Here is a 26,944-nt window from a genome sequence, read left to right as displayed (position 1 = left end):
GCTCTCACTGTTTGCCAAAAGAAAGTTTGGTTTGATTTATTTTTCGTAGAAGTATAGTGTTTTTTTGCTGAGTTGAATATCTCTCCTTTTTTCCAATGAAAATGCAGCCTACGACACGGAAGTTTAGTTTTTACCTGCTAGCTTACCTTAGCATAGCTTTGACCTTTGATTATTTGGTAGAGTAGTTATTATATCAAACTATTTCCAACAATATATACAGTATGCATTGGCTAAGTTTTAGAGACAAAGATAAAATAGGTTTGCTTGAAAGCAAATACCAAGACTACACAGTCAATACCCCTGACAGTAACATCCGTCATTGCTATATCGATTCAACGTCCGCAGACGTTGAATCAATGTAAAAACGACAAATTTTGCTGTTTGGGATATAGTTACACTATTAATTCCGGAAAGACTTGTTTAAATATTATTTTTGAAAAGCATTTAGGACTTGTCGTAATTTTTGACTCTGTTCTAGTCAATTTTAGTTACTAACAGCTTTAAAATGTATGTAAACCAACAAAAACATTTCAGCAAATTGCCAGACCAGCAACATGACTGAAAAAGTATTTGTCTCATCCTACTAGCTAGAACAATGTTGTTGAATCGTGCAGTTATAGCTAGCTTGTCCGCAGAGGTGGAGTGAATCTTTTGAAATAGGATACCGAGGGTCAGGTTGGTGTAAGCAAGCTGCTTCACAGCTCTGACTTGAACAGCCTTTTATATCAAGCTGCAAGTCCACCCCGCATTTCAACAAGCGAAAACTCACTCTGTCAAAAACTCGGTGATCGAGCCTTCATCAGTGTTTCAAACCCTCTAGTTACTAGTAGCTATACGAAACTTTCCGAATTGAGCTCTCAAAGAAGCTTTTTTCTGTGGGAGAACAGATATTCTCTCAATCGATTAGGATGTTATGGCGACTACACTTCAAGCATCCCCACCTCTTTCTGTTGTTATGTCAGTTAAGGCTTTGTATGGACTGTTGGACATGTTTACAATAGTTTCGCATCTTTGGAAGCTGTGGGTCACGACAAGCCATTGTTTATTTGTCTGTATTGTTTTAGTGCTGCATAACATTTATCTCATTCCAAGAGAGAGAGATAACTGCAATATTGAAACGGTTTTTTGAAATTCTGTATTCCCCAGTCAATAGATTGGTTTATAGTCCTGCGAAAAAGAGCAGAGTTGTGAAAAATGCGTAAAGTCCTTGAAAGTCCGTTGTCATAAATTTTTATGGATGCTTTGAAGTCTAAGAATGTTACCACCTGTGGTCTACTTTCAAAAACGCTTAAAATTTCCCAGTTTTGCGAATTTTCTTAAAAGAAAAATAAGAGATAAAAGATAAAAGTAAACGATTGTGACCATAACTTAAGTACAAAGTCTTCTGTTATTTTATAAGCTCTTGGTAAGTAAAATGCCTCCAAAATAGTTCTTGAATTTTGTCCAATTTTCTTTGCTATTACTTTTCGCTGTTATTAAAAGGGTTCGACCGTTTGGTGTTAACCGTTTGGTGTTGGTGTCGACCGTTTGGTGTTGGTGTCGCTGTTATTAAAAGGGTTCGACCGTTTGGTGTTATCTGTCAATAAGCTACAATCTTTTTGACCTTTTAGTTTGATTGAAGAACCGAGTTTAGGATTTTGTGTTTGATCATAAATTTGTCCAAAGCACTGGCAAACTAAATATTTAAATAGCTTCAAAATCACTCTTGTCAGGGGGTTACTACTTCACGGTATTTATGTGTTCTCTGTACCGGTAGTAAATCTGTCAGTTTGTCTTTGTGTAAACGTTAAAACATACGTAGCAAGTCAAATACAAATTTCGGTGGTTTTTTACAATCTTGTTTGTTTTGAAGTTTAAGAAGATAAATTTCAGTGATCGAGCATTGTATGTGTATTTGCAAACTACATTTCGTTTTTGCTTTTGCATTTCTTGCGAAATTTATTAATTTCGTGACATTTGGTTGTACATCGCACATTTAGATATAACGTTTATTGACCATGAATCAACGTTTGCCACTCTGCATGCATAACAGAGCACAATATCAGACGAAAAGCTTTCAATTTGTTGCTTGTCACTGTAACATTTATTGATTTGAATGGTCATCAAGGTATAATTTCAACTTGGACACAAGTGGAGTGGAGTCAATGACCCTCTGCCGACCAGGACAATGACGTAAGCTGCAAAACGTGTTTCCATAAAAAAATTTAGAAAAAACTTTTAGCGGTGGCCTTTCATTATACCTATATCAACAACAAGCTTCATTAAAGCGGTTTATCTTATGGCGTTATAAGCAAAGCGTGTCAAGAGTCAGATCTACAGCCGATCACGTTTTAAAACTATAAACAGTTTTATATTCAAATTTTGCGTAGGCTAGGTTTAAAACCAACGTTTTAGTTTCAGTATGCAAGTCGAAGTCGAGTCAATTTGTAGACTTTAACTTATTATTTTCAGTGTTTATGAAATTACGATACATTTTATGCTGAGACACCTTTGATCTTGAAGTCTGTCGTTTTAATCTTCCCTATGAAAAAAATCACTAAATTTTCATGGCAACGAATTTGTTTGGTGAGAAAATTATTCCGAATTCAAGAAGTAGTTTGCTCAGTTATTACTGCAACTCTGTTTTTGCAGACAGGAAAAGTCTCTTTTTTAATTTAGATTGTAGTATCATAAAGTTAATGAAAAGCGAACACAGGGGAGGGTTTGCTGTTTGATGTAGAAAAAGAACGACCAATTTCGGGATGATGAAAGAGAAAGTTTTGACAAACCACAAGAAAGAAGAATGGGAGCGCTTGCTAAGCACAAATGCGGTAAGCTGTTGCAATTGTTGCATGTTTTAGTCTTTTCTTGTTGGTTTAACAATGAATATTTTTGCATAACAATTTACAAAATGAATATTTTTCAAGATAACTGAAGGGTCATTAATGAATAATATTGAACAGTTTTGCATGTGAAGTTCTAAAAATAAGGTGTGCTATACTGCTATAAACAAATAGTAAACTGAGCAGATATACTAGCATTTTGTGTCTGTTTACTCGATTTTTGAATGTAAAAGTAGCACGTCTTTCACCTCGTTGATTTTGTTTGTTTGTTTGTTATAGGGGAGACTGGGGTTACTTGGAAAGTTTTTCTTTTAAAGTGAAATTTAAAACAACTGGTGCATAACCTGACAACTTGAAGCGGCTTAAATTATCACCTATGGTGTCCTGTATCCTACAACCAAAAATAAGTATTGAGTCAATTCAGCTTTTAATGGAAATTTAAAATAAACAAACATACAATTGATTTTCCAACTAACCCCATGTCTGGGGTTAGTTGGAAAACATCATGGGGTTAGTTGGAAAACGTCATGAGGTTAACATTTACATGTCGTTGTAAGCAAATAAATTACTTTCTTTCAAGTAAAAAAGCAATAAATTCAACAACCAATTACTTTAAACCAGGGTTTCTCATCCTGGAAGCCATGGATTCTAGTAGGCCATGAGCCTTTTTCAAGGGCGCCATTGAAAAAAAATAATTTTTTTAATTTATTTACTCTATGTCCTTTGTACTTTCCAAGTTATTCAAAGTTCAAACTAAAACCTTACAATGTGCTAAAAACAAGTATATTAGAGCTTATACTACTTTCAAAAGCACAATTTAAAAATTCAAAAGTATTCAAAACATTTTCCAACTAACCCCATCTACAATTTTCCAACTAGCCCCATCAGGACATGACTAACAATTTTTCTAAAATATTCAAGCATGGTTCATTTGACCAAAATTTATTTATTTCTCAGTATTGTGGAACAACTACAGCTAACACACACCAAAAAACGTGTGTCTATCTTTAACGCCATGGACGCATAAGATGTTTCCCAAAGAGCCAAAAATTTTACTTCATAGCTAAAAAAATAAAAAATGTTCGCTCAAGCAGGCATACCTGGACTCAGCAAATCGAAACTAACATGGATTGTGTGTTTTGACAAACTACATCACATGGTAGCAGTAAATATTTTAAAAAGTTTTCGGGAGTTGCAAAAATGCTGATTTTTCAACTAACCCCGCTTTCCAACTAACCCCAGTCTCCCCTAGGCAGCAGGTTTGACATGGAAGTTTAGGGGATGTTTTTTAACTTGGGCCCGAGATGACTTTAGGGGCCTATAACCTTTGCGAAGGGCCAGGAAACATAAAAAACCATCGCGTATGTTTAGATAGTGCGTTTTTCTTAAAACTGTCTTGATTTGAAGCCCGAAGAACTCAGTGGTACCGGGCCCAAATTATCCTCTCAACGGCCCTGAATGTGTTTTTGATTGTTGTAAGTAAGTGGCCGCGAAACTTTTTTTCTCGTAGACATAGCTATTGAAGGCCCACTACATTTCATACGGCTGCGACAAAACGAAATATTTAATCCCTCAATCGCTTGCAAAACGCAAAAGCTTGGCAGACCTGCTAATATTTTGATATTGTACTTTGTTACCACATCGGTCTACGAAAAGCGCATTTTCAACAGCCAAAAAAACAAACAATGACGACAAAAAGCAAAACAGAATCAATCATGACTTGTTAGTAACTCCAACAAACACTACAGTTCTTTACTTTTGGAAAGATCAAGAAACAAAAGTTCGCCTTTTAGAAATTACGAAGGCCTGCCACCAACTGGTGCAGGGCTAAGTTAACCCCTGAAATTTCCTTAGCAGGGTATATCCATGAAACCCATTTAAGTTAAAGGTAATCGTTTGGTGCTTATGATTCTTGGATAACAACCCAGAATTTAATTGAGAGTAATGTAGAAGACTTCAAAAATGTTTTAGCCCATTGTTTCTGCGCAACCGTCAGCTTCATCCCTTTGTGGTTAAAATACATCTTTAAAACTATGAATCGGGGTTTTGCAGCATCGGTTTGCGCTTCGTGTATTTTTGTCTAAGGTTGTTAAAACAACTCTTTTACGCAAAATGAAGTTTTTCACCAAGTTAGCCTACCACAACAAACCTAGGCGAAAATGTTTTTCGTCAAAATAAAACAAAATTTCGCATTGTTTGCAATGTTTGAAATACTTAGTACGACAATGGTGAAGTGATTTCGCTCTACTTTAGTGCGTCGTCTTTATAGTCTAATGTGGCAGCCCTGGAGTTTTACACCTATTTCTTAAGTCATTGCTTTCCTCACTAATTCCTTTCTGCAATCACAATTTTGATCATTTTGTCACGCTTCGGATATAAAGGAGTTTCTAGCGTAAAGTTGATCATGGACGTAATTGCACCTCTTTCAGAACGATCTCCGGCAAGGGTTTGTCGCGTAAAGCACTCGTAATATTATCAGGGCCGTGTTAACCGCCCCCCGTACCCCCGGACGGGGGGGCAACGCTGATTAGGGGCCAGATCATTTTAGTCCGTCTAATTATTTTTATTGTGTAAAAAATAAATACAACAGAAGCTCGATAACCAATAGCTAATTAAATCATGCAAGGTCGTATTTACTGCTTTCTAAGTTTCGGACTAGGGGCCTACCTCTAACTAGGGGCTCACTCATATTTAGTTTGTGCAGCGTTTTTCGGCTTGTAATTTTATATTTTTTTCCTATTTTTGTAAAAAAAAATTGCTCGCTCAACCACATTTTGTTTTTCTTTGCGATATTTGGCAAGCATAGTTAAAAAACTAACAGAATGATGCAATATTTCGAAGTATTTGCTGCTCATTCAAATAACCTATTTAATAAATAATAATTAAGTTGGTAAATTAAAATGTGAATCGAGATAGGTTATGAAGTGAAAATGTCATCAATGAATGGGGGGACAGTCACCTCAAGTAAAAGTTTCGAAGTTCTAGCCTACTGAAAGGTTACAACGCACTAAGCTATAGGCTACAAACTTTCAAGAAATAATTTTTTTAAATCTTTTTGTGGTTGTGAATAAAAAAAATTTGAAATGGTAAGTGTAACATCCATTTATTGAGTTTTAAAAAACTAAGAAACGAAGTGTACCTACAAAACACAAACCATAAATATAAAGCGAACAAAGTAGATCTGTTTCACACAATGAGAAAACTGAGAACTGAGCGCTGAACGCGAACTGAGAAAACAATCAACGTGAAGCGCTCTAGGCAAGGAAACCAGAACGCAAGAACATAATGTAGACTAAACGTAATTTTACAACATAATTTTACAACATTAAGCAATCCAAATTTAATTTAATGAATTTGGTTACATACAAAGTGTGCATCTAGATAAAAAAAATTGCTCTTAAGATGCCTAAAAAGTGACCAAAACAAGATTATATTTGTCAAAACTTTCTGGGGAGCAACACTCCCCACATCCCCTTTCCATTTATTAATATTTGGACATTAAATTTTGCATTGCAGTTTATTTTTGTTATAAATTTTACTTTGATGAAACTCTGGTCCTTTCCCAACGTTTTTCTACATCTATTTTTTTCTATAAAATCTTAAAAGTTGTTTACTTTTTGCTAAAATGATGAATGTAAATTTTTCCCCACATTGGAAGAGTTTGCTCTAAACGCTTTCTGGTCCTTTTTTTAAGATCACAGGAGCCCACTAGTGGGTTTCGAGGAGAAGGGCGAGATGGTGCCCACACGACCCTGAATATCATATACAGTACGGTAGAATGTAGATAACCAATTAAAAAATACAAATTAATTTTATTATATTTAATTAAATAAAATAACCTCTAAAAATAAAACAAAAGAAACTAAAATAAAATAAAATTTAAAAAAAATAAAATAAAACTAAAAGAAACACCGAGTTCTACTTTTTCATATTGTTGCAGTAGCAGATGGATGGCACCAAAGCGTCACAATTTGCCAATGTTGCCAGCCGACACGTCTGCAAACGTTGAATCAATGTCAATAACGAATAATTTGCTTTTAAGGATGCAATTTTGTTTATGGAATTATTCCAAAGCATATGTCAAAATACACATAGGACATTTTTTTTTAATCTAAACTATCAACATTTTACTGCTATTTTGCATTCATCAAATGCTGGCATTTGCACAACAATCTAACCTCTTTGTGTAATTTATCAATAAATCGATTTCGCTATAGTAATAGCATCTTCAGCTAGCACGTGACGTGTAAAAAAAATTGAAAAATACGTAAAACGAACAAATAAATCAAACTCCGATATTATCAAGACGCATAAAAAAGGCTATTTTGAATTGATGGTTACATAAAATTAAAATCAAAAGTTGAAAGCCTAAACCTTAAACTGGTGTTTTGCCACGGTTTCCCACAATCTTATCAAACTTTCCAAATTTGAATGTTTAGCTCGAATGCCATGGAACCTATTAAACCTAAAAGCACTCTGTTGAACGTTGCCAGACGTTTAGGCTGTTTAAATTTATCGATTTCTTTTAAACCAATGATCCCAAACGTCAACTTGGTTCTTGCAGCAGGATCTGATAAAGTGATGGATTTGCTTTCGACCAATTACCTACCTTTTTGGTTGAAGACTAGCAATTTTGCGTAAATCGGACATCGCAAGGTGTTGAGATTATGCCAAACAGCTTTTTGGGTCGCTTTCGCTATCTTGTGGTTTCTTTAATCTACTGCATATTCTCTGTTTTTTTTCTCTTAACTGTGAGAGATCATTCACGCAGCAAATCTGGCGTGAGCGCCGTTACCACGACAGGCTGAATATTTTATTCAGTCTTCAAGTTGAACCGTGTAAGCTATTGCAAAATAATGAATGGGGACGAGAAAAAGCTGAGCTGGAATTCCATTTGGAAAATGCTGTGCTTGGAAAGTATGGCTACCGTTCCGGCCAATACTAAGTGCACTCAGGTGAAAGGTTAATGTAATATTGTGTAAGCAAGGTTGGCAGTATCTTTACCCTTTACTAGGCTATGCTTTTATTGTCTGAATTTGAGACATGAAGGAGTCGTGGTAGGGATGAAGAAGGAAACACAGGTTTTTCTCTTAGTAACAATTATTATTTCCGTGCCAAAGAAATTTTACCAATCACTAACCAACTTAAATGGATTATTTCATGCACTGAAATGATCAGTTGTTTTGTGTGGCCGAGGAAGTTTAGTTGAGCCATCTCGAAAGTCAGATTGAATTTGTCTTGCGGGGAGCCCTGATTGATTCATTCAAGATGGCGAAATCTTCAATCAATGCTAACGTGCGTACTTTAGAAACAGTGACGAAAAATTATAAAGCGTTGTAGCCTATTTGTTCGGAAAGTAGGCACACTACACTACTCCAATCTTGAAAAAAATTTTATAGTAGCTGATAAACTTTTATAAAGAGTAGACAGACTACCAGCAACTTCACAATTGACTTCACCGTAATTTGGCAGAAGTTTTGTTACTAAACTGTCATCGTAAACCACCTTGATTAAAATGCAATTGACAATTTTAACGAAAATTTAAGGAAAGTGACGGTTTAATTAAGCGAATGTTTAGAGCAAACTGGTGTGTTTGTGAATGTTTGTAAAATTAGATGTAGCTCTGTGTCGCACTGACGGGTATTTGTAGGTCATGTTGCCAGCAATGTGGAAATTCGATGAAATTCAGATAGGCTACTTACAACTTGAGCATTTCAAATCATACGGATATATTCACTCTCATGAATATCCTTTGCAACTGAACAAAACCTTTTTTTACTTATTAAAAGTCATAATCTCTTTTCTATCTACTAAAATCGTTTGATGCCTGTTCACTCTCCGTGAGAACAACTTTTAGAAATGACGAAAGTTATTAATTTTCTTCAGAAACATTAAAATTTTCGTTAAACGTTGGAGACCACATACTAAATGCTCTTCGTGCAAATACGAACATTCATGATTTGGCAATTTGGTATGCTAAGAACAAAACTTGCGAATATTCGTACGAAGATACTTTTGTTATAAAAACAATTTAGTTCGTAAGAAGATTGACACAGTACATTTATCAAACAATACAAGGGAAGCAAACGAACAAAAAATGGTAGCCTACTTTGCAGCTATTTGGCCATTTCCACCATTTTTTGGATTTGCTTTAATCTTTTAATTTCTTAAGGTGTTGCGACCGTGTCAAAATCCTTGTATTTAGTAAACCATTTCTTTCTCGAGCACGCTTTAACTTTCGAGTTTTGTCGCTTCTACCTTTTTCCAGACCACTGCTATGTTATGGCAAGGGATCTTGTTTTTGTTTTGCTTACATGAATGAATGACCCAGATAGTGAAGGGACTGATATTAAGATTGACATAGACAGACAAAATTAAGATTGTATATCTTGCAAGCTTTTATACATAAAAGGGGTCGTGATGCTGAATTGTCTGACGAATGACATGCATTCATTTATATATCAAACAAAAGCTACAAATTCAGAGCTAATTCTTATACGATGTACACCTTTCTGTTACTTATTATTACATCTTTTTACGTCACCATAAACAGTTAAACACATCATGATATAACCTGGCAAGACAAAGTAAACAAATGGAGTAGATCTGTTTTGGTGGCAATATGACAGATCGATTTAGCAATATAGGTTGGCATATGGTAACAATACATTGGTATCAAAAATTAACGACAAGCCTATGTTTAAGTATAAACATAGGTTAAATTAAGGTCTTGCTGACGTAGTTTATGTACGTATTTTCGATTTGCGGTCATTTTAAAACGAACGCCTAAAATCTTATTTCCTTTTTGTGGGTATTTGTTTGAATTTGGAAGTAAATTATGCAGCAGGTTTCTTCACGTCAGAGCCAAAAAAGAATTTATTAAATTATTCTTTACCATGTGCAAAATAGAGGACGCTTGAATTTTGAAATAAATAATTGATCGGGGAATCAGGAATACTAAATAATGCATTTCTCAACACGGATAACTGCTTCAGCACAGATATTTTTGTTAACTCTGAACCTTTGATGATTCCTCGCCGAAAAGCAAGTCTTTAAAGCTGTAGCTGTAGTCATTGATGATGATGATAAAAGTTGTAGCCCTCTCCTTGATGCAGTTTTGCAAAGAAATTGTTAATTTTTGCCGACTTCTGTTTCTGGTTACATTTTAAATTAATCCAAAAAACTGAATCTTCTTGTGTTATTTATCAATTAGGACACATTATACTAAAGTTAAAGTTTATTTATATGGATGTTCACTGCTAATTTGATTAATTAGGCCATTGGTTCCCAACCTTTTTGGCCTTGCGGTCCCCTATCAAAGAGATGAATAGTTTGCGGCACCATGGCAAAACTGGATTAATTTTATGAGGTTTCTGTATTTCAAATACCTGTATGAAATAACACAAAATCAGTTCTACAGTATAGCGCACGTAAATAAATGTATTTATTCAAAATTTAGTGTGAAATTTGGGCTTGACTTCTTAAGTTAAGAGAGTTTCCTTTTTTCTCTGCATTTTCACATTCACGTTGTTTAAATGGTCGAAGATATCTACTAAATACGCTAATTTGGAGACGCAATTGTAATCGCAAAGCAATTCACAAAATTCCTTTTGCTTTTCAAGGCTGAAAAAAAAGAGCATTTCATCCTTCAACTCATAGTAGCCTAGTTGAGAAGGAGCAATCTTCCTGGCGTCAGCACTACTTGACTACTCACTATAGGCTACTGTAGAACAGCGAGCATTGTTTTTCGCTAACCATACCGGTGTAACCTCCATAATAGCCATCAAGACTTTTCTCAAAAACATGTGTTTCTCGGCAGTCGAGTGTAGCAAGAACTCAGCGATAGACACGTGTTTCGCCCATGAGGTTGGGTTCATAAGTACCGCACCACTAGTTCTTGCTACACTCGACTGCCGAGAAACTCATATAGCCTACTCGTGACAATGCTTTTCCTCGGGACAACCATTTTACTTCGGACGGTATGCAACAGAAGATTAGCATAGTTTGCTCCCATTTCCTTACAAAGCTTGGCAAATAGACGTGATTTAAGTGGTCTACTTTTCATGTAGTTGACCATTTTGACAACTTTGTTTAACACTTTTTTAGGTCTGAACCTAATGTTTTTCCGACAAGAACTTCGCGATGAAAAAACGGTACCCGATCATTTGGTCGACAGACATTTGGTCGACAGTCATTTCGTCGACAGGACGTTTGGTCGACAGACGTTTGGTCGACAGACGTTTGGTCGACAGACGTTTGGTCGAGAGACGTTTGGTCGACAGGACGTTTGGTCGACAGACGTTTGGTCGACAGGACATTTGGTCGACAGACAATTGGTCGACAGGACATTTGGTCGACAGGACATTTGGTCGACAAACATTTGGTCGACAGGACGTTAGGTCGACAGGACATTTGGTCGACAGAACGATTCATTTTAGGGTTAGAGTTAACTAACCCTAACCTAACCCTAACCCAGGGTTACCTAACTCTAACCCTAACTCTAACTCCCTAACCCTAACCTAATCCTAACCCAAATGTTCTGTCGACCAAATGTTCTGTCGACCAAATGTCCTGTCGACCAAATGTCCTGTCGACCAAATGTCTTGTCGACCAAATGACTGTCGACCAAACGACCGGGTACGAAAAAAACAGTGTGTTGTTATAATATCACTATTTTGCCTTTTTGCTAACGATACCAATCCTTCAATTGACCTTGACCCAACCATCGGTTTACAATGGTTTGCAAACAATCGTGCAATTTTCTAATCGTGCTGGGTCACACAATCCAATAATGAATAAACCATCACTGCAATTTGACTTTGTGCACGTGAAACGCAAAATAAAATCATGAAACCTGGCAATAATGATGCGTTTCAAATGTTTTTATGGAAAGAACAGCAACGAGTCAAAATCTCTTTCACGCTGTTTTTCCTGGGCGAGAAAACGAAGGCTTATCGCCAGCCCAGCGACTTCCCCACTAAGCGACTCTCCAGAAAGGAGCTGGGAATAACTACGAGGCGCAAAACTTAATACGCACTGAAACTCAGTTAGAAATAAATAAATTCCGCACTTAACGGGTTAAAGTTGAAATAAAGAACAGGCCGCACTATAGCAATTTCTCGCGGCACCCTTGAGCATTGCAATTGGCACCCTAGGCTGCCGCGGCACCCCGGTTGGGAAGTACTGAATTAGGCCTTCTGTGTACGAGTAAAGCTGAAATTGAATTAACATCATTTTACCACAGTCTTTTAAAATCTAAAAAAATTCTGGCTTTCGCTTACCGCAGTAGCCTACTTCAAAGTCTCATAATGCCGTGTTTACTACAAAGAAAACTATGTTAGAGTTTTGTACAGTTAAGCATGTTATGACTTCATTTAGTATAAGTTTGAAAAAATGTACATAAGTTGCAAGCTAGTAGTAAGCCATGTATTTCAACGTACATCAATTGGATAGCTGTTTTCCTTAAAACATTGTTTGAGGTTTTACCTTTAAATAGCTTTTGTTTTCCAAAGCCGATAAACAAAGATCATATCATACTACACTCCCATTCACTGTTTTATTGTCAAGTGTTGTCATATTGTTGTCAATAGGGTATAAATATAGCTGAAATTTGAGTCGCAAGTTATTCGAATTGTTGCACTATTTTAAGATTATTTAAAATATTACACTTAGATAATTGTGATTGAACACATTTTTTGAAGTAGATTGTGGTTTGCATAAAAACGAATTAATCCATTATTATTTCATGTTTTATTTTGCACCCATTGCGACAACATACAGTACACTGTGATCGCAGATGCAACGCAACAGGAAGCAGCGAAGGGACGTATAGTCATCAAGTCAGCTGCTCGTCTCGAATGCTAGTCTTAAGAAATTCTGCGTAAAGACGTTCTAAAATTTCTGCACCAATAGTGTCACTAAACTCTTTTTTATTCTTTAGATATACATGGGAGATCATTTGACCAGACAATGGTCGAGATCTGGAAGAGACACTTCTCCTGGAAAACGTGAAATCCTCAAGAGGAACAACAACCTCCACTGTTCAAACAGTCATCAATCGTTGGAAATTGGACCGTCAACTGATGATACACAAAACGCCACCGGGTGAGCATTGGCTGTGCAAGTAGTAAACTTGATATGTTGCTGCAAATGTCTAATATAGGTCCATGCACACTTTTACTGTTCAATGTACCGTACATCTTGACCTTGTCACTGGATATGGTAGAATTGCTTGAAAAAAGTTTGTTTTATTTTCTACAAATTTTCATGCTGCGTATTTGTTCTTTTGATATGTTTTAATAACTTAGTCCAATTATTTTTTGCAGTTTTCAATCTGGCAAATCCCAGTACTCCGTCCGAAAAATATCAAATGGAAAACGAAAACTAAAAAGCGGAAAAGAAATCCTATTGCACCACAAGTAAATAAATAAGCTAACAAAAACTGTCATAGGCATTGAAATTTTTATCAAACCATTGGGCCCTAATGACAACGTGTAAAATTAAAATTCAGTTCTCTTGAACTTATGCTACATTTAACCTAGATAAAATAAAACTTCTACAAACGTATATCATTTTTAAACACGTATTCTTTCTTCGGCTCCAATGACCTATATTTGTTTTGTACTTTGCGGGAACGTTTGACTTTTGAAGTAACATAATGTCAAACTCACTCGCATTTGCCAGTCACACCAGTTTTATATGTTTTGTTTTTCTTAGCAATTGCATCACGGCACTTATTTTGTTTTGACAAAAAAAAGTCGGAAGTTCAAAACCCAAGAATTATTCGATAAATTGGAACCTGTGATTTTTTTTAATAAATAAGCTAGGCTTACTAAGAAGTTGGGTGTAGCCTACAGTATATTTCACACGTGCTTATATCACATCTGACGTAACATTTTCATTATCAATTCCGGCATCCTATTGAGCTGCATCCTCCAATATTTTAGTAACCACTCATTAGGTGATTTTCCTTGCCTATTGGCAGAAAGTCGATTTATTGATTAAAACAAGGCATTATGCAACAAAAAGACCTTTATGTAAGGCTGAAACTCTACATCTTGTTACTGTGTGTATTGATTTTAGCTTTTTATGGTTGATAAAGAAAAGTGGGTTAAAAAGTTAAAAACAAATATCAATACTAAATTTTGTGAAACCAACCTTTTCAAAATATTACGCATGAATTTGTTTATGCTGTCTCACTACCTTTTTGTTTGAGGTGTTAAGTAAATTACGATCAGGAATTCATTTAATTGATTTCAGTGGTTAGAATTTTCTTTTCCCGCGTAAATAATTTTCTACCGCTAGCTAACACCATTCAATAATGTTGTTTTATGTTTTCATGTACCAAAACATTTAATACGTGCTCCAATTTATAGGCTATATTACATGACGCAGGTAACAAGGGCCCAGTTAGTTGACTCAGCTTATTAAAGAGAATCCGCTTGCTCCCCTAATCCTGGGTTAAGCTACTGATAACAAAGCTCATCCTTATAGCCAGAGATGGGCAAGATCACCAGTATTGGTGATCTTGAAGATCAAGATCAAGATCACCAACAATAGGTGATCTTGAAGATCAAGATCAAGATCACCAAACTAAGTGATCTTGAAGATCAAGATCAAGATCGTGATCTTGAAGATCAAGATCACTTTCAAGATCACTTTTTGTGTACTTGAAAAAAAATGAAGTTTTTGGTCAATGATGTTGCAAAAAATAGTTGCTATACTGTATATAAGCAACCCGGGTAAAGGTATATAGTTGGTATTGCTAACTTTTACTTTTAACTATACTCGATCGCTGGCCTAAGAATTGTAATGAGTTAGTGACTGTTGCTATTAGGCCTATCAATTGTTGACGTAGTTTGCGTAGAATCGCAACGTCACCCCAAGGCCGAGGTTAATTACAATAGTAGCCTACTGAAAAAGCAATTAGTTTTATGCTTTTTATTTATAATAAATAAATAATAATAAAGTTTAACTGCATCATTTTTTACCAAATTTTTGTCTGGTTTATGTTGGAGTTTTTATTCGTGTTACTAAGTTGTTTTAACTTTCACTGTGTTATGTCAATGTTTATTGCACCATTTACCCATCTGGCAACCTTGATACTGTTGTCTGCTATCAAAAAAGTTCCAGAGGTTTGCGGTCAAACAAACCGCTCCATACTCAGACCGTAAACAAGTATTGGTCTGGTTGATTTGCTGCAATAAACCACTTTACATGACCAAAGTCGGCTAGAGTCCAGATTTTTTAACACCGCCATTCTACACTTTTGAAACATCTAAAATTGGGTCAAAGAAAGCAAACATTTCTTTAAAATTCACACATGGAAATTGTGAACAAAGTTAAATCATTTTTTATTATACGTCAACATAAAGTACACGGAAGTTGACTTATTTATTGTGACCAACACCGAAAACTTTTTCAATTTTGAAATGGCAACACTGACCAGATTAGATGGAGATTTTAAATCGTCTTTTGTTCGACACATACCAGATTAGCAGTGGCTTAATGTTAGTAGTCGCCACTAACTACTTTGTACAGTACAAGTTTTAAAAAAATGCCTCTATCTAGGAAGTAAACTTTAATTTTAAAGTGATCTTGATCTTATTGTTCTTCAAGATCAAGATCACACAAAAAAAAGTGATCTTAGATCAAGATCAAGATCACCAAAAAAAAAGTGATCTTGAAGATCAAGATCAAGATCACGATCTTGATCTTCAAGATCACTTGTGATCTTCAAGATCAAGATCACGCCCATCTCTGCTTATAGCTTACTCATGGGATCACACAGCAAAATAAAATGGGAATATTTTTGAGGTAGAGGGTGCTGGAAGCAGACTATACTAGAATTGGAGTAATTCCTTATAACTTACTTTCATCATAACAGGCATCATAACACACAACGTAGTTTATTTTGGCATTTTACCGATAGATATGTGTTTAATTTTGGAGTTCCTGCTAAAAAGCGGTACCGTATGCTATAACCTTCTCATTTATGACATAAGTCTGGTTCTGCTTATACGACGTAGAATCACACATCACGGTCAATGACGTCATCACTATGTTCTGCAGACTATAATTTTATAACCGTTGGTTGTGTGACCGAGTCTAAAAGACAGTTTGTTTACGCTTTCAAATTTATCAATGTGAGTTCTTATATAGACTTAAAATTATCTAAGGCATGTTTAAGCATAGCCTATTATTTTCTTTTTATGTGATTATTCACATTTAAGCTGTTGTTTTATTTGCATATAAAATTAATTTGATGACATGTGGTTGTTAATATTTTATTTCTGCTTATTGTTGTTTGTCGTTGTGTTCTTCGCGCTACCTACTGCAGGTTGATGCCTTGATGGTTATCTTCTGCGTTGCTGCGCATAATTTCATGTCATTTGCTGACCAATGCTGCAGCGTTGAGGACAGGACAGAATTAAAATTTTCAGTTAAGATGTTTCCATGTGATAGTTAGAGGTCCATAATTCATTTCCTTCATTGTATGAACCACAATCAAAATGACATTGCAAAAGTGCAACTCGAAATATTTATTGATTACACACATTTTTAGATGATTATTTTTGGCTTTGCTCTTGAAGACCGCTTAGTCACCCATTGAATTGTTACAACCTCATTCCCCAATTGCACGTTATTGGCTAAAGAAAGTTAAATTAAAATGAGTTTAGTTTAAGACTTGTACGTGTAAAAGTCGACCTATAGTTGCAAGTTAATAATTTCGCCGAAACAGTTAGCTGCGGTCATGAATCGAGAAAGATTTGACCGTCTGTATTTTTTTTTGTCATTGTCTTAATTCAGTGGTTCAGGTAGAGTCTCCTACAAGTCAGCAATTGTGAACTGAGAAAATTGCAGTTGAGGAAATGACAACTGACCTAGCAACATTTCAGCAAGTGGCTAAAGTTGGCAAATGATAAAACTGAGCAAGTAACAATTGAGAAAGCCGAAAAGTTGCATCTCACAAGTCAGCAAATTCAGTTCATCAAGCGATTAATATTGAATAAGCAAGTCCGATGCAAGCTGAAAATCTCATTTGCTGACTTGACAGTAGCTGAAGTTTACGGTACGGTAGCCTACTTGCTGAGTTGCCGCATGCCGAGTGGTCTGACGACCATTCAGGTACAGATCCGGTTCGACACTCGAATCTACAGTTTATCACAACACTTCTTTGTCATATATAAATCATACCACCTGCCGGTAACTTTTTTGGAAGTAAATATATACATCCTCAGGGCCTCAAATGAACTGAAATCGTTCAGCTTGACGTTCATACATAAATACTTGAAATCCCTGGATTTGAGTAAAACAAATCCCCGGATTAGGAGTAAAAAAAAGCTGTTAAAATCTTGAGATTTTCGATCTACCAGCTTTATAAATTCTACTAAGATTACGTTAGTTGCTCTTAGTAAGTTTTTGTGGGTAGGCTTTGGCTTATGTTTTTGTAGGCCTGAAGCTGCAGCCCCGTCTTAATCTTAGCCCTAGTTGATGTCAGTAAACGTTTTGATATTTTAAAGACACTCTTAAAATATTTAACATCACGGTTATTTTAGAAAGGTCTTTGATAAACCATAAATAAACCAAACCATGCCACATCATTGATTTTGTTATAATTCAAAAGAGAACAAAACCTTAAGACATTTTTGGCTATAATTTTTTTATTTTAATGAAAATCGTTGCAAACAAACAAAAATGGAAACAAGATTATGGAAGTGATATTTGCGAAACTGAATCAGGATCAATTCGAACTCTTTCAACTAAATCTGAACTTCATGCATTTTAAAACAATTGAATAAAGCTTGCATGGTGAGTAATATTACTATCAGTAGCGTTGACAGCGGGTACAATTAGACCCGTGCCAGAGTGATTTCAGCAACCCGAACTTTTCAAAGAGCCGGGAAACTTCAAGAAACCATCTCGTATTCTTTGGATATAATGCGTCTTTATTGGAAGTGTCTTAATTTAGGGGCCGAAGATCTCATTGGTACCGGGCTCAAATCTTCCTCCTGAATACGGCCAATCTTTTAAATATAACCTCGTTTTTTCAGCATTACCAAGGAAGATATGATGGAGTGGCAAGAATCATTTGACTCTCTCCTCCACAGTCCTGGTGAGAAAAAAGCTGCGAAATCGTGCATTTGCTTTACGTGTTCAATGTTCATATTCGCACCGAAATGTACATGTTTCTTTCTAATTACAACGCAAGGGCAAGGCGGTATGAAATATTCATGGAGTTGTCCAACCGGCACATACGTCAAGTCCTTAAGCTGTCGCGCTTCGATGCACACGTTTTTCATTTTGTTGAAATAAATTCAGTATTCTCAAAGGGAATGATGAAGCGTAAATTTTTCATTGTTAAAAAATCCTGAGTGATTTAAGTTTGGAAAGTTATGCAACAATTTATAATCTGAGCACTGTTAACAGCACTGTGCTTTTGCACATGCTGTTAATTAGGCTACTGCAGGCTTAAGCATTTTGAATGCTGGTCGGATAATGTTGTTGGCTCTGAGAAATTAATTTACTATTATTTTCTGTGCATTCTATCAACCTTTTGTTCAAATGAGTATTCAAACAAAATTAACTTCTATGCTTAGCCTTAGATAGTATGATCAAAGTGAACTTTACATTTTTGTAACTTGGTTTTACGATTTTTGAAGCCGTGAAACCCTATTTAGGCTATCACTTGGGGCAAAGTCATTTAGATTTTTTTCTGTAAAATGTTCCATTTTGCAAGATGCTTACAATAGTGGCACATTCATTTGTATCGCTTTGATTCACAGTTGCAGTTCTATTTAAATTGATTAAGCAAGTCCACTTAAGAACATATTTAAATGTTCGACAATCAGGGATCGGCAACCATTTTGGCTCGGGCCGATACTATTCCACGCAGCATTGTCATCGACGACACAATAAGAATACATTATTCATTCGTAGACATTCTGGAGAGAGTTATGTTGAATTTACGTGAAGTTACGTTCGTTTCGTTATTGTTTTGCTTTGTTAGTCTGTCACCCTTTGATAAATGCTTGTGAAAATTTCTCTTAAATTTGAATGTTTCGGTAGTGTAAAACAGTTTTCTGACCCTGCTCTACGTCAGCTAAGCGTCAATTGGATGCGTGTGAGTCTGGTATCCTATCGTCTAACTTGTGACCTTTTTTTTTCTTCAAAATTTGTGGCTCATGAGTACCGTACCTATTTGACATGTTTTTTTTTTTAAGTTTGCATCAACGTTGACTCAATTATTTTTGTTTGTTCTTCACCAGCGGGACGCTACGTTTTCAAGCTGTTTCTAGAATCGGAGATTGCAGACGAGAATCTAAAGTTCTGGCTAGCCTGTGAAGATTTAAAGAATTCAAAGTCGAAGAGACTTAAGCATCGGGTCCAGGATATATATAATACCTACATTGATGTATATTCCCCTCATGAAGTATGTACATTTAGTATATATACATTTGTCGAATGATTTGATACAAATTTAGACATTGAAAGCGAGTCTTTGAATGTCATGATTAGTTGACCTCCCAAAGATAAAGCGTTTTGTTCAATGATGGTGAATACTTGGTTTGTTGATAGTTTGTGTCAAACCTATATACATTGTGCACACTGAAGATGTTCATCGTAACAACGTAGAAAAGGTTAGCAATGTGACAAATATAACTACAAGTTACCGTACTGAGCAGACTATCAGACCAATACAATAATTCCTCAATATAGTAAATAGAGTACTGACTAGTCCTGGTGTATAACCTAAATTGCACTACTGTATATATACATCATGTTAAAGTTTGTAATTTGATCTACTAGATGTGTCTAATAATACACATGTAGGCTACTGCAGGCTTCTGCTTTTATACTGCGCAACATCTACCACAATTATGTGGTGCTCTAGGTAGCCTACAGCGCCTGTAGTTTCAGCTCAGCCATAGGCTATATAGAGACATAGCATGGTTCTCTAATACATCTCTACTTAACGTTCATTCTCACATTGCAGTGTGCTAAGCAAGAATGACCTTAGATTTTTTTTAAATTTATAGTAGGCTATATTTGAAGAAAGTATCAAAGTCATGCATGCCAAAAGAGAAGTGATTCATCCTCCCAAAGGTTACTAAACGGAGTTACTAGCTGGAACAGTGTTTAACTTCCGTAGGGCTTTTTTGTACTATCTTGTTTCTCTAATAACTTACTCTATAAGTTTATATCTGAAAAAACGTTTTTCTTGCTTTTAATCTCAGATCAACATTGATTACAAAATGCGAGAGGATATCATCGATCAATTGAAATACAAAAAAGATGTTTCAGTGTTCACAGAGACACAGCACCAAGTGTACACTCTGATGCATAGGGATTCCTATCCTCGGTTTCTGGCTTCACAATTTGCTGCTGAACTCACTAACGCTTTGATGGGTATGTCATTGATTTTGTAGAAGTGTTACCATATCGCCGCTTTAACAACTGTTAAAGCATATCATCATTTTATATCTCCACAACCCGGGTAACACCTTGTCGTCGTATGGAGGCTTGCGAGCACCGAGAAACTGTCAGGCAAGCAATATCATGGATCTCTCATACTTGATTTGAGTACAGATGAGCTGCCAGACCAAGATTGACCCAACCCGATATCATACCAAAGCTCGTATATCAAATATAGTCACTAATCATTTGAAAACCTTGGCAGCCTGTTTCATTCCCAGAATCTATTTGAATAAGAACTTTCGAAAGATCCCAATAAGGATGAAACAAGCTGTCAAGGTGATTAGTATTTATTGTTTAAAAGCAATTTATAACTTATTAGCATTTTTTCATTCATATCTGTCTGAACCGCCCATATCACACTGAAATGAAACTTAATGCATGTTCTGATTTTAAAATAGACTTAAATTTTATCATTTTTAGAACGCCAGGAACAGGAGACTAAATCATCGAAGAAGTCGAAAGGAGAAAACGTGTCCAAGTCTCCTCCTAAAATCATATCTTGCTGCTACTATTGTCATTATCAAGACAGCGATGCTGATGAGTTGGTTGAGGAGCAAGCCACAGTTTCAACTCCAGTTATTACAGCTGAGCAACCAAATGACTCCCCTATTGAGAAAAAAGAGGTTTCGGAGGATGTAGAACGATCGAAATGTGCAAAAGCGAATTCCGAAGTTAACTCGAATTCTCTGCTTGCTTCTCCTGCTTTTCATCAAACAGAGCCTTCTTTACCTGAACTTGTTTTATCTCCAAAATCTGATTCAGCTTTTGTTTTGAAAGAAAGTAACAAAAGTTCAAGTCATGTCTTATCTACGACCACTTCAGAAACAGTCACGCATATATCGGAGAACTCTGTTTCCAACGCGGGAAAAAATGATCTGGAAAGCGATGGAGGTTCCGAAATGACAGCCAAAGTGTAAAAGTATAGTGACATTCTAACTACAGTTTTGGTTGGAAGAACAGTTTCCAAGATGCTCTTCAATGTGAGTCCAAAACAATAGTATTGGTGGACTCTCTTCGCAGTTATGTAGTACGAGTACCAACATCAGATAATAAAATCAAATAGCTTTGTCATCAGATAATGAACGAGCTCCACTGGCAGTGAAAACAAAGCTACACGAATTGTAATGCTCACAAAATTGTTCGCTTTGTTCTGATACTGCTGCCATTGCTTCAAGGGAATAAATTGTGATTGTAAATTTAGTTTGATTATACTAATTTTTTTGCGATTGTTTATTTATTTCGGCAACTTATTTTTTAAACATTGACACAGAAGAAATGTATAGTAGTCATATTAAAAGTATAAAAACGCTGCTAATAGCTTTTGAGACTGCTCTTTTAATTAAACTGGAGTGGGTTATACTTGAAGCGGAATAAGGCCGATGTGTGCAGGCAAAAACACTTTATGTTTTATCCAAAGACTGTTACGCGCAAATTCTTGTTGGCAGCACATAGTTCATCAGCAAAGCTTTGAGTAAACACACGTTGCCTATAGACGTAAACTGTACAGTGTACATAGGCCACGCTAAGGCATTGACTCTTATTACCAGTAGTTTTGAATAGGTCTTATACTCCACCTCGTTTGAATAGTGGTTCTTTGCTTCAATTTCGATCATCTTGTGGCTTTGAATCATTACAAAAAGCGGTGTAGCCTACTTTAGGTAGATGTTTCTTTTAACTTTAATTGTTGCATTTTGAGGCAAAGACCTGTTTTTTTACCACCTTTGAGGTTTGTAGAAAAAGCTAAATTTTTTTATTTTGCCGACCAGAATCTTCAGATTTTTGTCATCTTTTAGTAAGCGTAAGTTGACGTAGTTGTTGACGTGGTTCATCTTCACTGAGTGTGTTTGCAAGGATGAAATGTTGTCACTCCAAATCGTGTGCGTGGTAGAGGGGTGATTTGTAATGCTGATGCGGAAATACGTGAAGCGCACTGAAATTGAGGTGCACAGTCGCACACACATTGTATCGGCAGAGCTACTTCTATGTCGTGAAGATTGTCGTCGAAAGTGAACAAATTAAGCTTATTTCGTAGCGCTTAAACCCCATGCTACTGTCCACCAAATTATTCTTAGGGACGTTTTGTTTATCAGTCTTGTTGGGCGGAAGAGCGGAAAACACAAACGAGAAATGCAACGTGGACTGTGGAGTGAAATAAGAAGCTTTTAATGAGAGATGAAATGCAAACGCCACAGTATTTATACTTTATCACTGAACCTTTTACCACGTTTTTTGTCATTTAACAAACCCTTTCGTCACCTTTAAAACGACGAAAAACTTCATTTTCGATTTTTTTTATGTGTTCATGATTATTTGTTTTATCTTGCATCAAACTATTTATGTGGCGTTTTTGTTTGACCTGTTGTAATTTTTTGTTTCGGTTTCACAAGTTGGCTACACTGGCTACACAATTGATTTTAAATGGGTTATTACTATTTATGATTGTCCGAGCGTAAAGTTGTAGACTTACTTTAATGTAGGCCTAAACTTCTTGTTCTCTTTGATTTAAGTAGTTTAAGCTCTTTGATCTCAGCTGCTAACTTTATTTTTGCAACTGTTTGTCTTCTGAAAAGATGTCATTGCATCCCCTGCTTGTTTTGTAGCTTATCCCCTCAAAAAAATACGATTGAGTTAAAAACGAAAACTGAAAAATTCTTACACTCATTAATCTCATTTCTGACATATAATGCTGCAACCGATTTGAGTGGATGGAAGATCAGTAGGCCAGCGCTTGTATGTTATTGAATACACCACGACTTAGACTACACCAACTGCATTAATGTATTTAGAGCTACATATTAAAAACTTTTACACCTTAAAAATAATGCAAGGTGAAATAGGCTAGCCTACTCTACCAATCGCTGCAATATGTGGCGTAGACAGGAGGGGGTGCTTTTCCTCAGGCTCGGGATGATTTTAGGGACCCATAACCTCAAGGGATTATTGAACTTGAATAAACCACCTCGGATTGTTTGGATATAATGCGTGTTCCTTAGAAGTGTCTTTATTTGGGGCCCAAGAATCTCATTGGCCCAGATTACCCTCTCAATGGTGCTAGACATACGCCTACCTCTTCTTTACAGTTGGAGTGACTTTCTCAGCTAAAGATGTAGGCTATAGGCTAAACCGCATTAACCTGCAGTGCATCACCAAGGCCCTAAAATTCCGTCTTGAAAGAGGTTCCAAACCCTTAGCCTATCGCTCCAGCAAGTGCTGGAGAAATCCACTATCCCGATAGCTTAGTTGATTAACCCTAAAACTACCAAAAAATTGTTGTAGGCCTGTTTAGAACGACCACACCGGCCAATTGACCGGTAAATAAGGATAACGCTGTGTTGTAAATGTTCACGATCGAACAAATTTAACTCGCTTGTGATTTGTAACTATAAGTCAATGTCAGAGCTGTTATTAATTGAGCTTGATTATTTGCTGCAGTCGTATTAAGTCACATCAGAAAATCCCTGTCAGAAAACTTGTCAGCATTTTTGATTTGCTTGAATTCATTTGTAATAGCCCAGTGGTTCCTAAATAGGCCACTCCAAAACTTCGGTTCCTGCAGGCTAACTTAAATTTAGTTGGAACTTTGGAAGTGAATAGATCCTTCCAGTGTGGCAGCTCATGATCATTTGCAATGGAGGGGAGGGGCTACAATCTTAATTCGATAACCCTAACCCGAAAGTGAGGTTCGGTTTATCAAAATAAGCCTAACCCGATAGCAAGGTCCGGTTTATCAACTACTATTTGAAGATACTTAGCGTGGTCAACTGTTTCGGCAACTACGATCAGCAACTTCGACACTTCTGTAATTTTTCTCTCGATCTTTTTAAGGGATAAATTTTGAAATTTGCCACAACTCCCTCCGCGACTTCGACTCTGCTGTGTTTTTCTCGATCTTTTCAGGAACGAAGTGTTCAGGGGAGGAAATAGGTTGCACCCGATATTTTGCATGTTGCCAGTGACAAAAAGGTAGAACAAAATTACGTAAAATATAGTCAGACTGTGATGATTATTATTAACTACCGGTAGGCTACAACTAAAGCAAGCAGCTTACTATTGCAATTTAATCTGTCATCAAACAAAATCAAATTGAAAGCTTGCACTATGTAATATTGAGGCGTGTATTGAAGACTGCCATGATTCAAATATTCTAAGCCAGTGGTTCTCAATTGGGGGTCCGAGGACTCCTAATCTTTTTATAAGGCTATGTTGGCTATGTTCAACATGATTCTTTTGAGACAACAGATTGTTGATCAATGCTTCACTTAGAAGTGCAAACATTAGTCAGCAGTCTATCTGCACTCACAGTTTTACCAGAGCCTGGTTTTACTATGACTGTGATAACAACAAAATATTTATTACAAAAATGATAAAAGAGAGAAATTTTTTGTAACGATCCCACAAATTCTATTAATTTTTGATAAAATTTATAGAAAAACATTAAATCAGCATCTATAGTTTGCTGAATTTTGATCTTGGCCTATATTCTAAGTCAAAACTTTGTCAATGTCATCAATGCGTTACCGGTACGAGTTTAGCAAATTTTTCTAAGTGTTTCGCTTCGAAACTTATAAAACATGAGTCCATTAGGAAAAGCGATATATCAAAATTTCAGATAAAACGTTTTTAGGGGCTTGCGACGGCTTCGAAGTACTTTGAAAGCACCAAAAGAGGTCCCGCCAAGACAAAAAGGTTGAAAATTACTGTTCTAAGCAATGCCTTTTTCAAATACTTTTTTATTTAATTTTATTGATGATGATGGCGTATGAGCGATCTTTCCAGGCTAGATTGGAGGGCAGGAAATCTTCAGCCACTCAGCAGTCTCGTCGTCCAGGACCCTCAGATCATGCGCACCGTGTGGAGGCCGGTGGGTTAGGCAGTGGTGGATGACATGGTCTGCGGTCTGTTCATTGGCACCACACTCGCATTCTGATGAAGGAGCCAGGCCCCACTTGTGCATGTCCGAATGAAAGCGTCCGATGCCAGTTCGCAGGCGGTTAAGCCTGACCCACGCAAGCCATGCGAGGGACATCCCTGGTGGACGGGGATCGGCGTCGGGTATGAAGTCACGGAACGTGGAGGTGTGATTTTGCCACTCCGTGTTCCACATGTGGTTCGTCCAGTGTGCCGCACTTCAACCAAGTTCTTCTGCGTTCTTAAGTAGTTGTTGTGCGGCAGGCACAAAGGGGCGTCTTGATTTCAGCTGCTTTATAGGTGGTGGTTGCTTGAATGCTGCATGGAGGAGATGGTCGGGGTCCAAAGCGCGGCGAGCGAGAGAAATCGTGGCTCCTTTACGGCGTAGCTCAGCGGGTTGGATGCCTGCTAGGATGGGTAGGCAGTCCGTTGGAGTGGGACGCAAGCATCCAGTCACAGTACGCAGTGCGTCGTTGATGACGGTATCAGTCTGGTGGGTGTGAGAACTACGACACCAGACCGGCGCGCAGTACTCAGCGGTGGAATGAACAAGGGCTAGGGTAGCTGTACGAAGAGTTTTAGCACCAGCTCCCCAGCCGGAACTCTCCAATCGCCTCAAAAGTGCGACGCGTGTCGATAGTTTTTTGAGCAGTGACTTCAAGTGCCGGCGGTACGTGGTGGACCTGTCCAGGGTTATGCCGAGGTATGTAGGTTCGGCACAGTAGGGCAGGCGTTCCCCATCAATGTTGATGTTTATTTCACGCTGTGCCTCCCGGTTGTTCAGGTGGAAGGCCGCCGACACTGTCTTTGACTTGTTGAGCTGTAGCTTCCATTTCTGGAGGTATGCTGATAGTGTTTGCATGTCTTGGCTGAGGTTCCTCTCCACTGACTGCCAGTTTCCTGCTGAGTGCAGGAGTGCCAGGTCGTCTGCGTAAGCATATTTCCTGGAGATGGTGGGGGGCAAGTCGTAGGTGCATATGTTGAACAGGAGAGGAGCCAAGACTGAGCCCTGTGGGACGCCGTTTTTAAGTCGGCGTAGTCTGCTTCGACGACCGCTACCGGTTGTGAGGGTAAAACTAAAGCGGTTTTGCACAAGTACCATCATCATATGGACCATGTGTCTGTCAGGGAGCAGACAGGTTAACTTGCAGGTAAGGCCGCTATGCCATACGGTAGCCTATCATAGGCAGCCGTGAGATCAACAAACACGGTGCCAGCCTTCTTCTTAGCCAAGAAGCTGTCCTCAATGTCTTGGGTCATGAGTGTGACGTGATCTACGGTTGATCGTCCGTGTCGGAAACCAGCTAATTTTAATTAGCTGGTTTTCGAATAATTTAATTTTATTTGGTTTTCCGAATAATTTTATTTTATTTAAACACAATGATAATTTTTGTCACAAGGTTTTGTTTTAACTTGCACTTTATTTTTGTGGGAGCTGCTACAACCATCAAATTTGGCAGGTAGGCACTTTAACATAAGACAGTTTTCCGTGCGAACCAGCTACCACCATTGCACCGCGGCGCATTGGTTAAGAAAGAAAGGACAATTTTCCTGATTAACTCAATTGATTAGCCTACGGTCATTAAGATCCTTCTTGCACTCAGTTCAGTTGCAGAAGAAAAAAGAACATTAGCAGAGGGTGGGAATCGAGCATGCAATCGAAATGACTATTCCCTTGCCCTAACCTTAACCCAATAGTCCACGCTGCTTGTGGCGATACATTTAGCCTACCGGTA

The 26,944-nt window shown here is 37.1% G+C and overlaps 1 protein-coding gene across 1 annotated transcript; it reads left to right on the top strand.

Moving 5' to 3' along the window:
* Positions 1-2,643: 2,643 nt before the first annotated feature.
* On the top strand, positions 2,644-23,064 carry LOC145764952 (uncharacterized). The gene is made up of 7 exons (XM_082576661.1): positions 2,644-2,810; positions 12,763-12,926; positions 13,148-13,240; positions 17,876-17,937; positions 19,091-19,254; positions 20,060-20,231; positions 20,721-23,064. The coding sequence occupies exons 1-7, from the start codon at positions 2,742-2,744 to the stop codon at positions 21,215-21,217; spliced, it is 1,221 nt and encodes a 406-aa protein (XP_082432787.1). The 5' UTR covers positions 2,644-2,741; the 3' UTR covers positions 21,218-23,064.
* The last annotated feature ends 3,880 nt before the right edge of the window (positions 23,065-26,944 follow it).

The sequence above is a fragment of the Aplidium turbinatum genome, chromosome 2 (genome assembly GCF_918807975.1).
Source record: "Aplidium turbinatum chromosome 2, kaAplTurb1.1, whole genome shotgun sequence".
In the NCBI taxonomy this organism is placed as follows: domain Eukaryota; kingdom Metazoa; phylum Chordata; class Ascidiacea; order Aplousobranchia; family Polyclinidae; genus Aplidium; species Aplidium turbinatum.
This window is presented reverse-complemented; position numbering and strand designations above follow the sequence as displayed.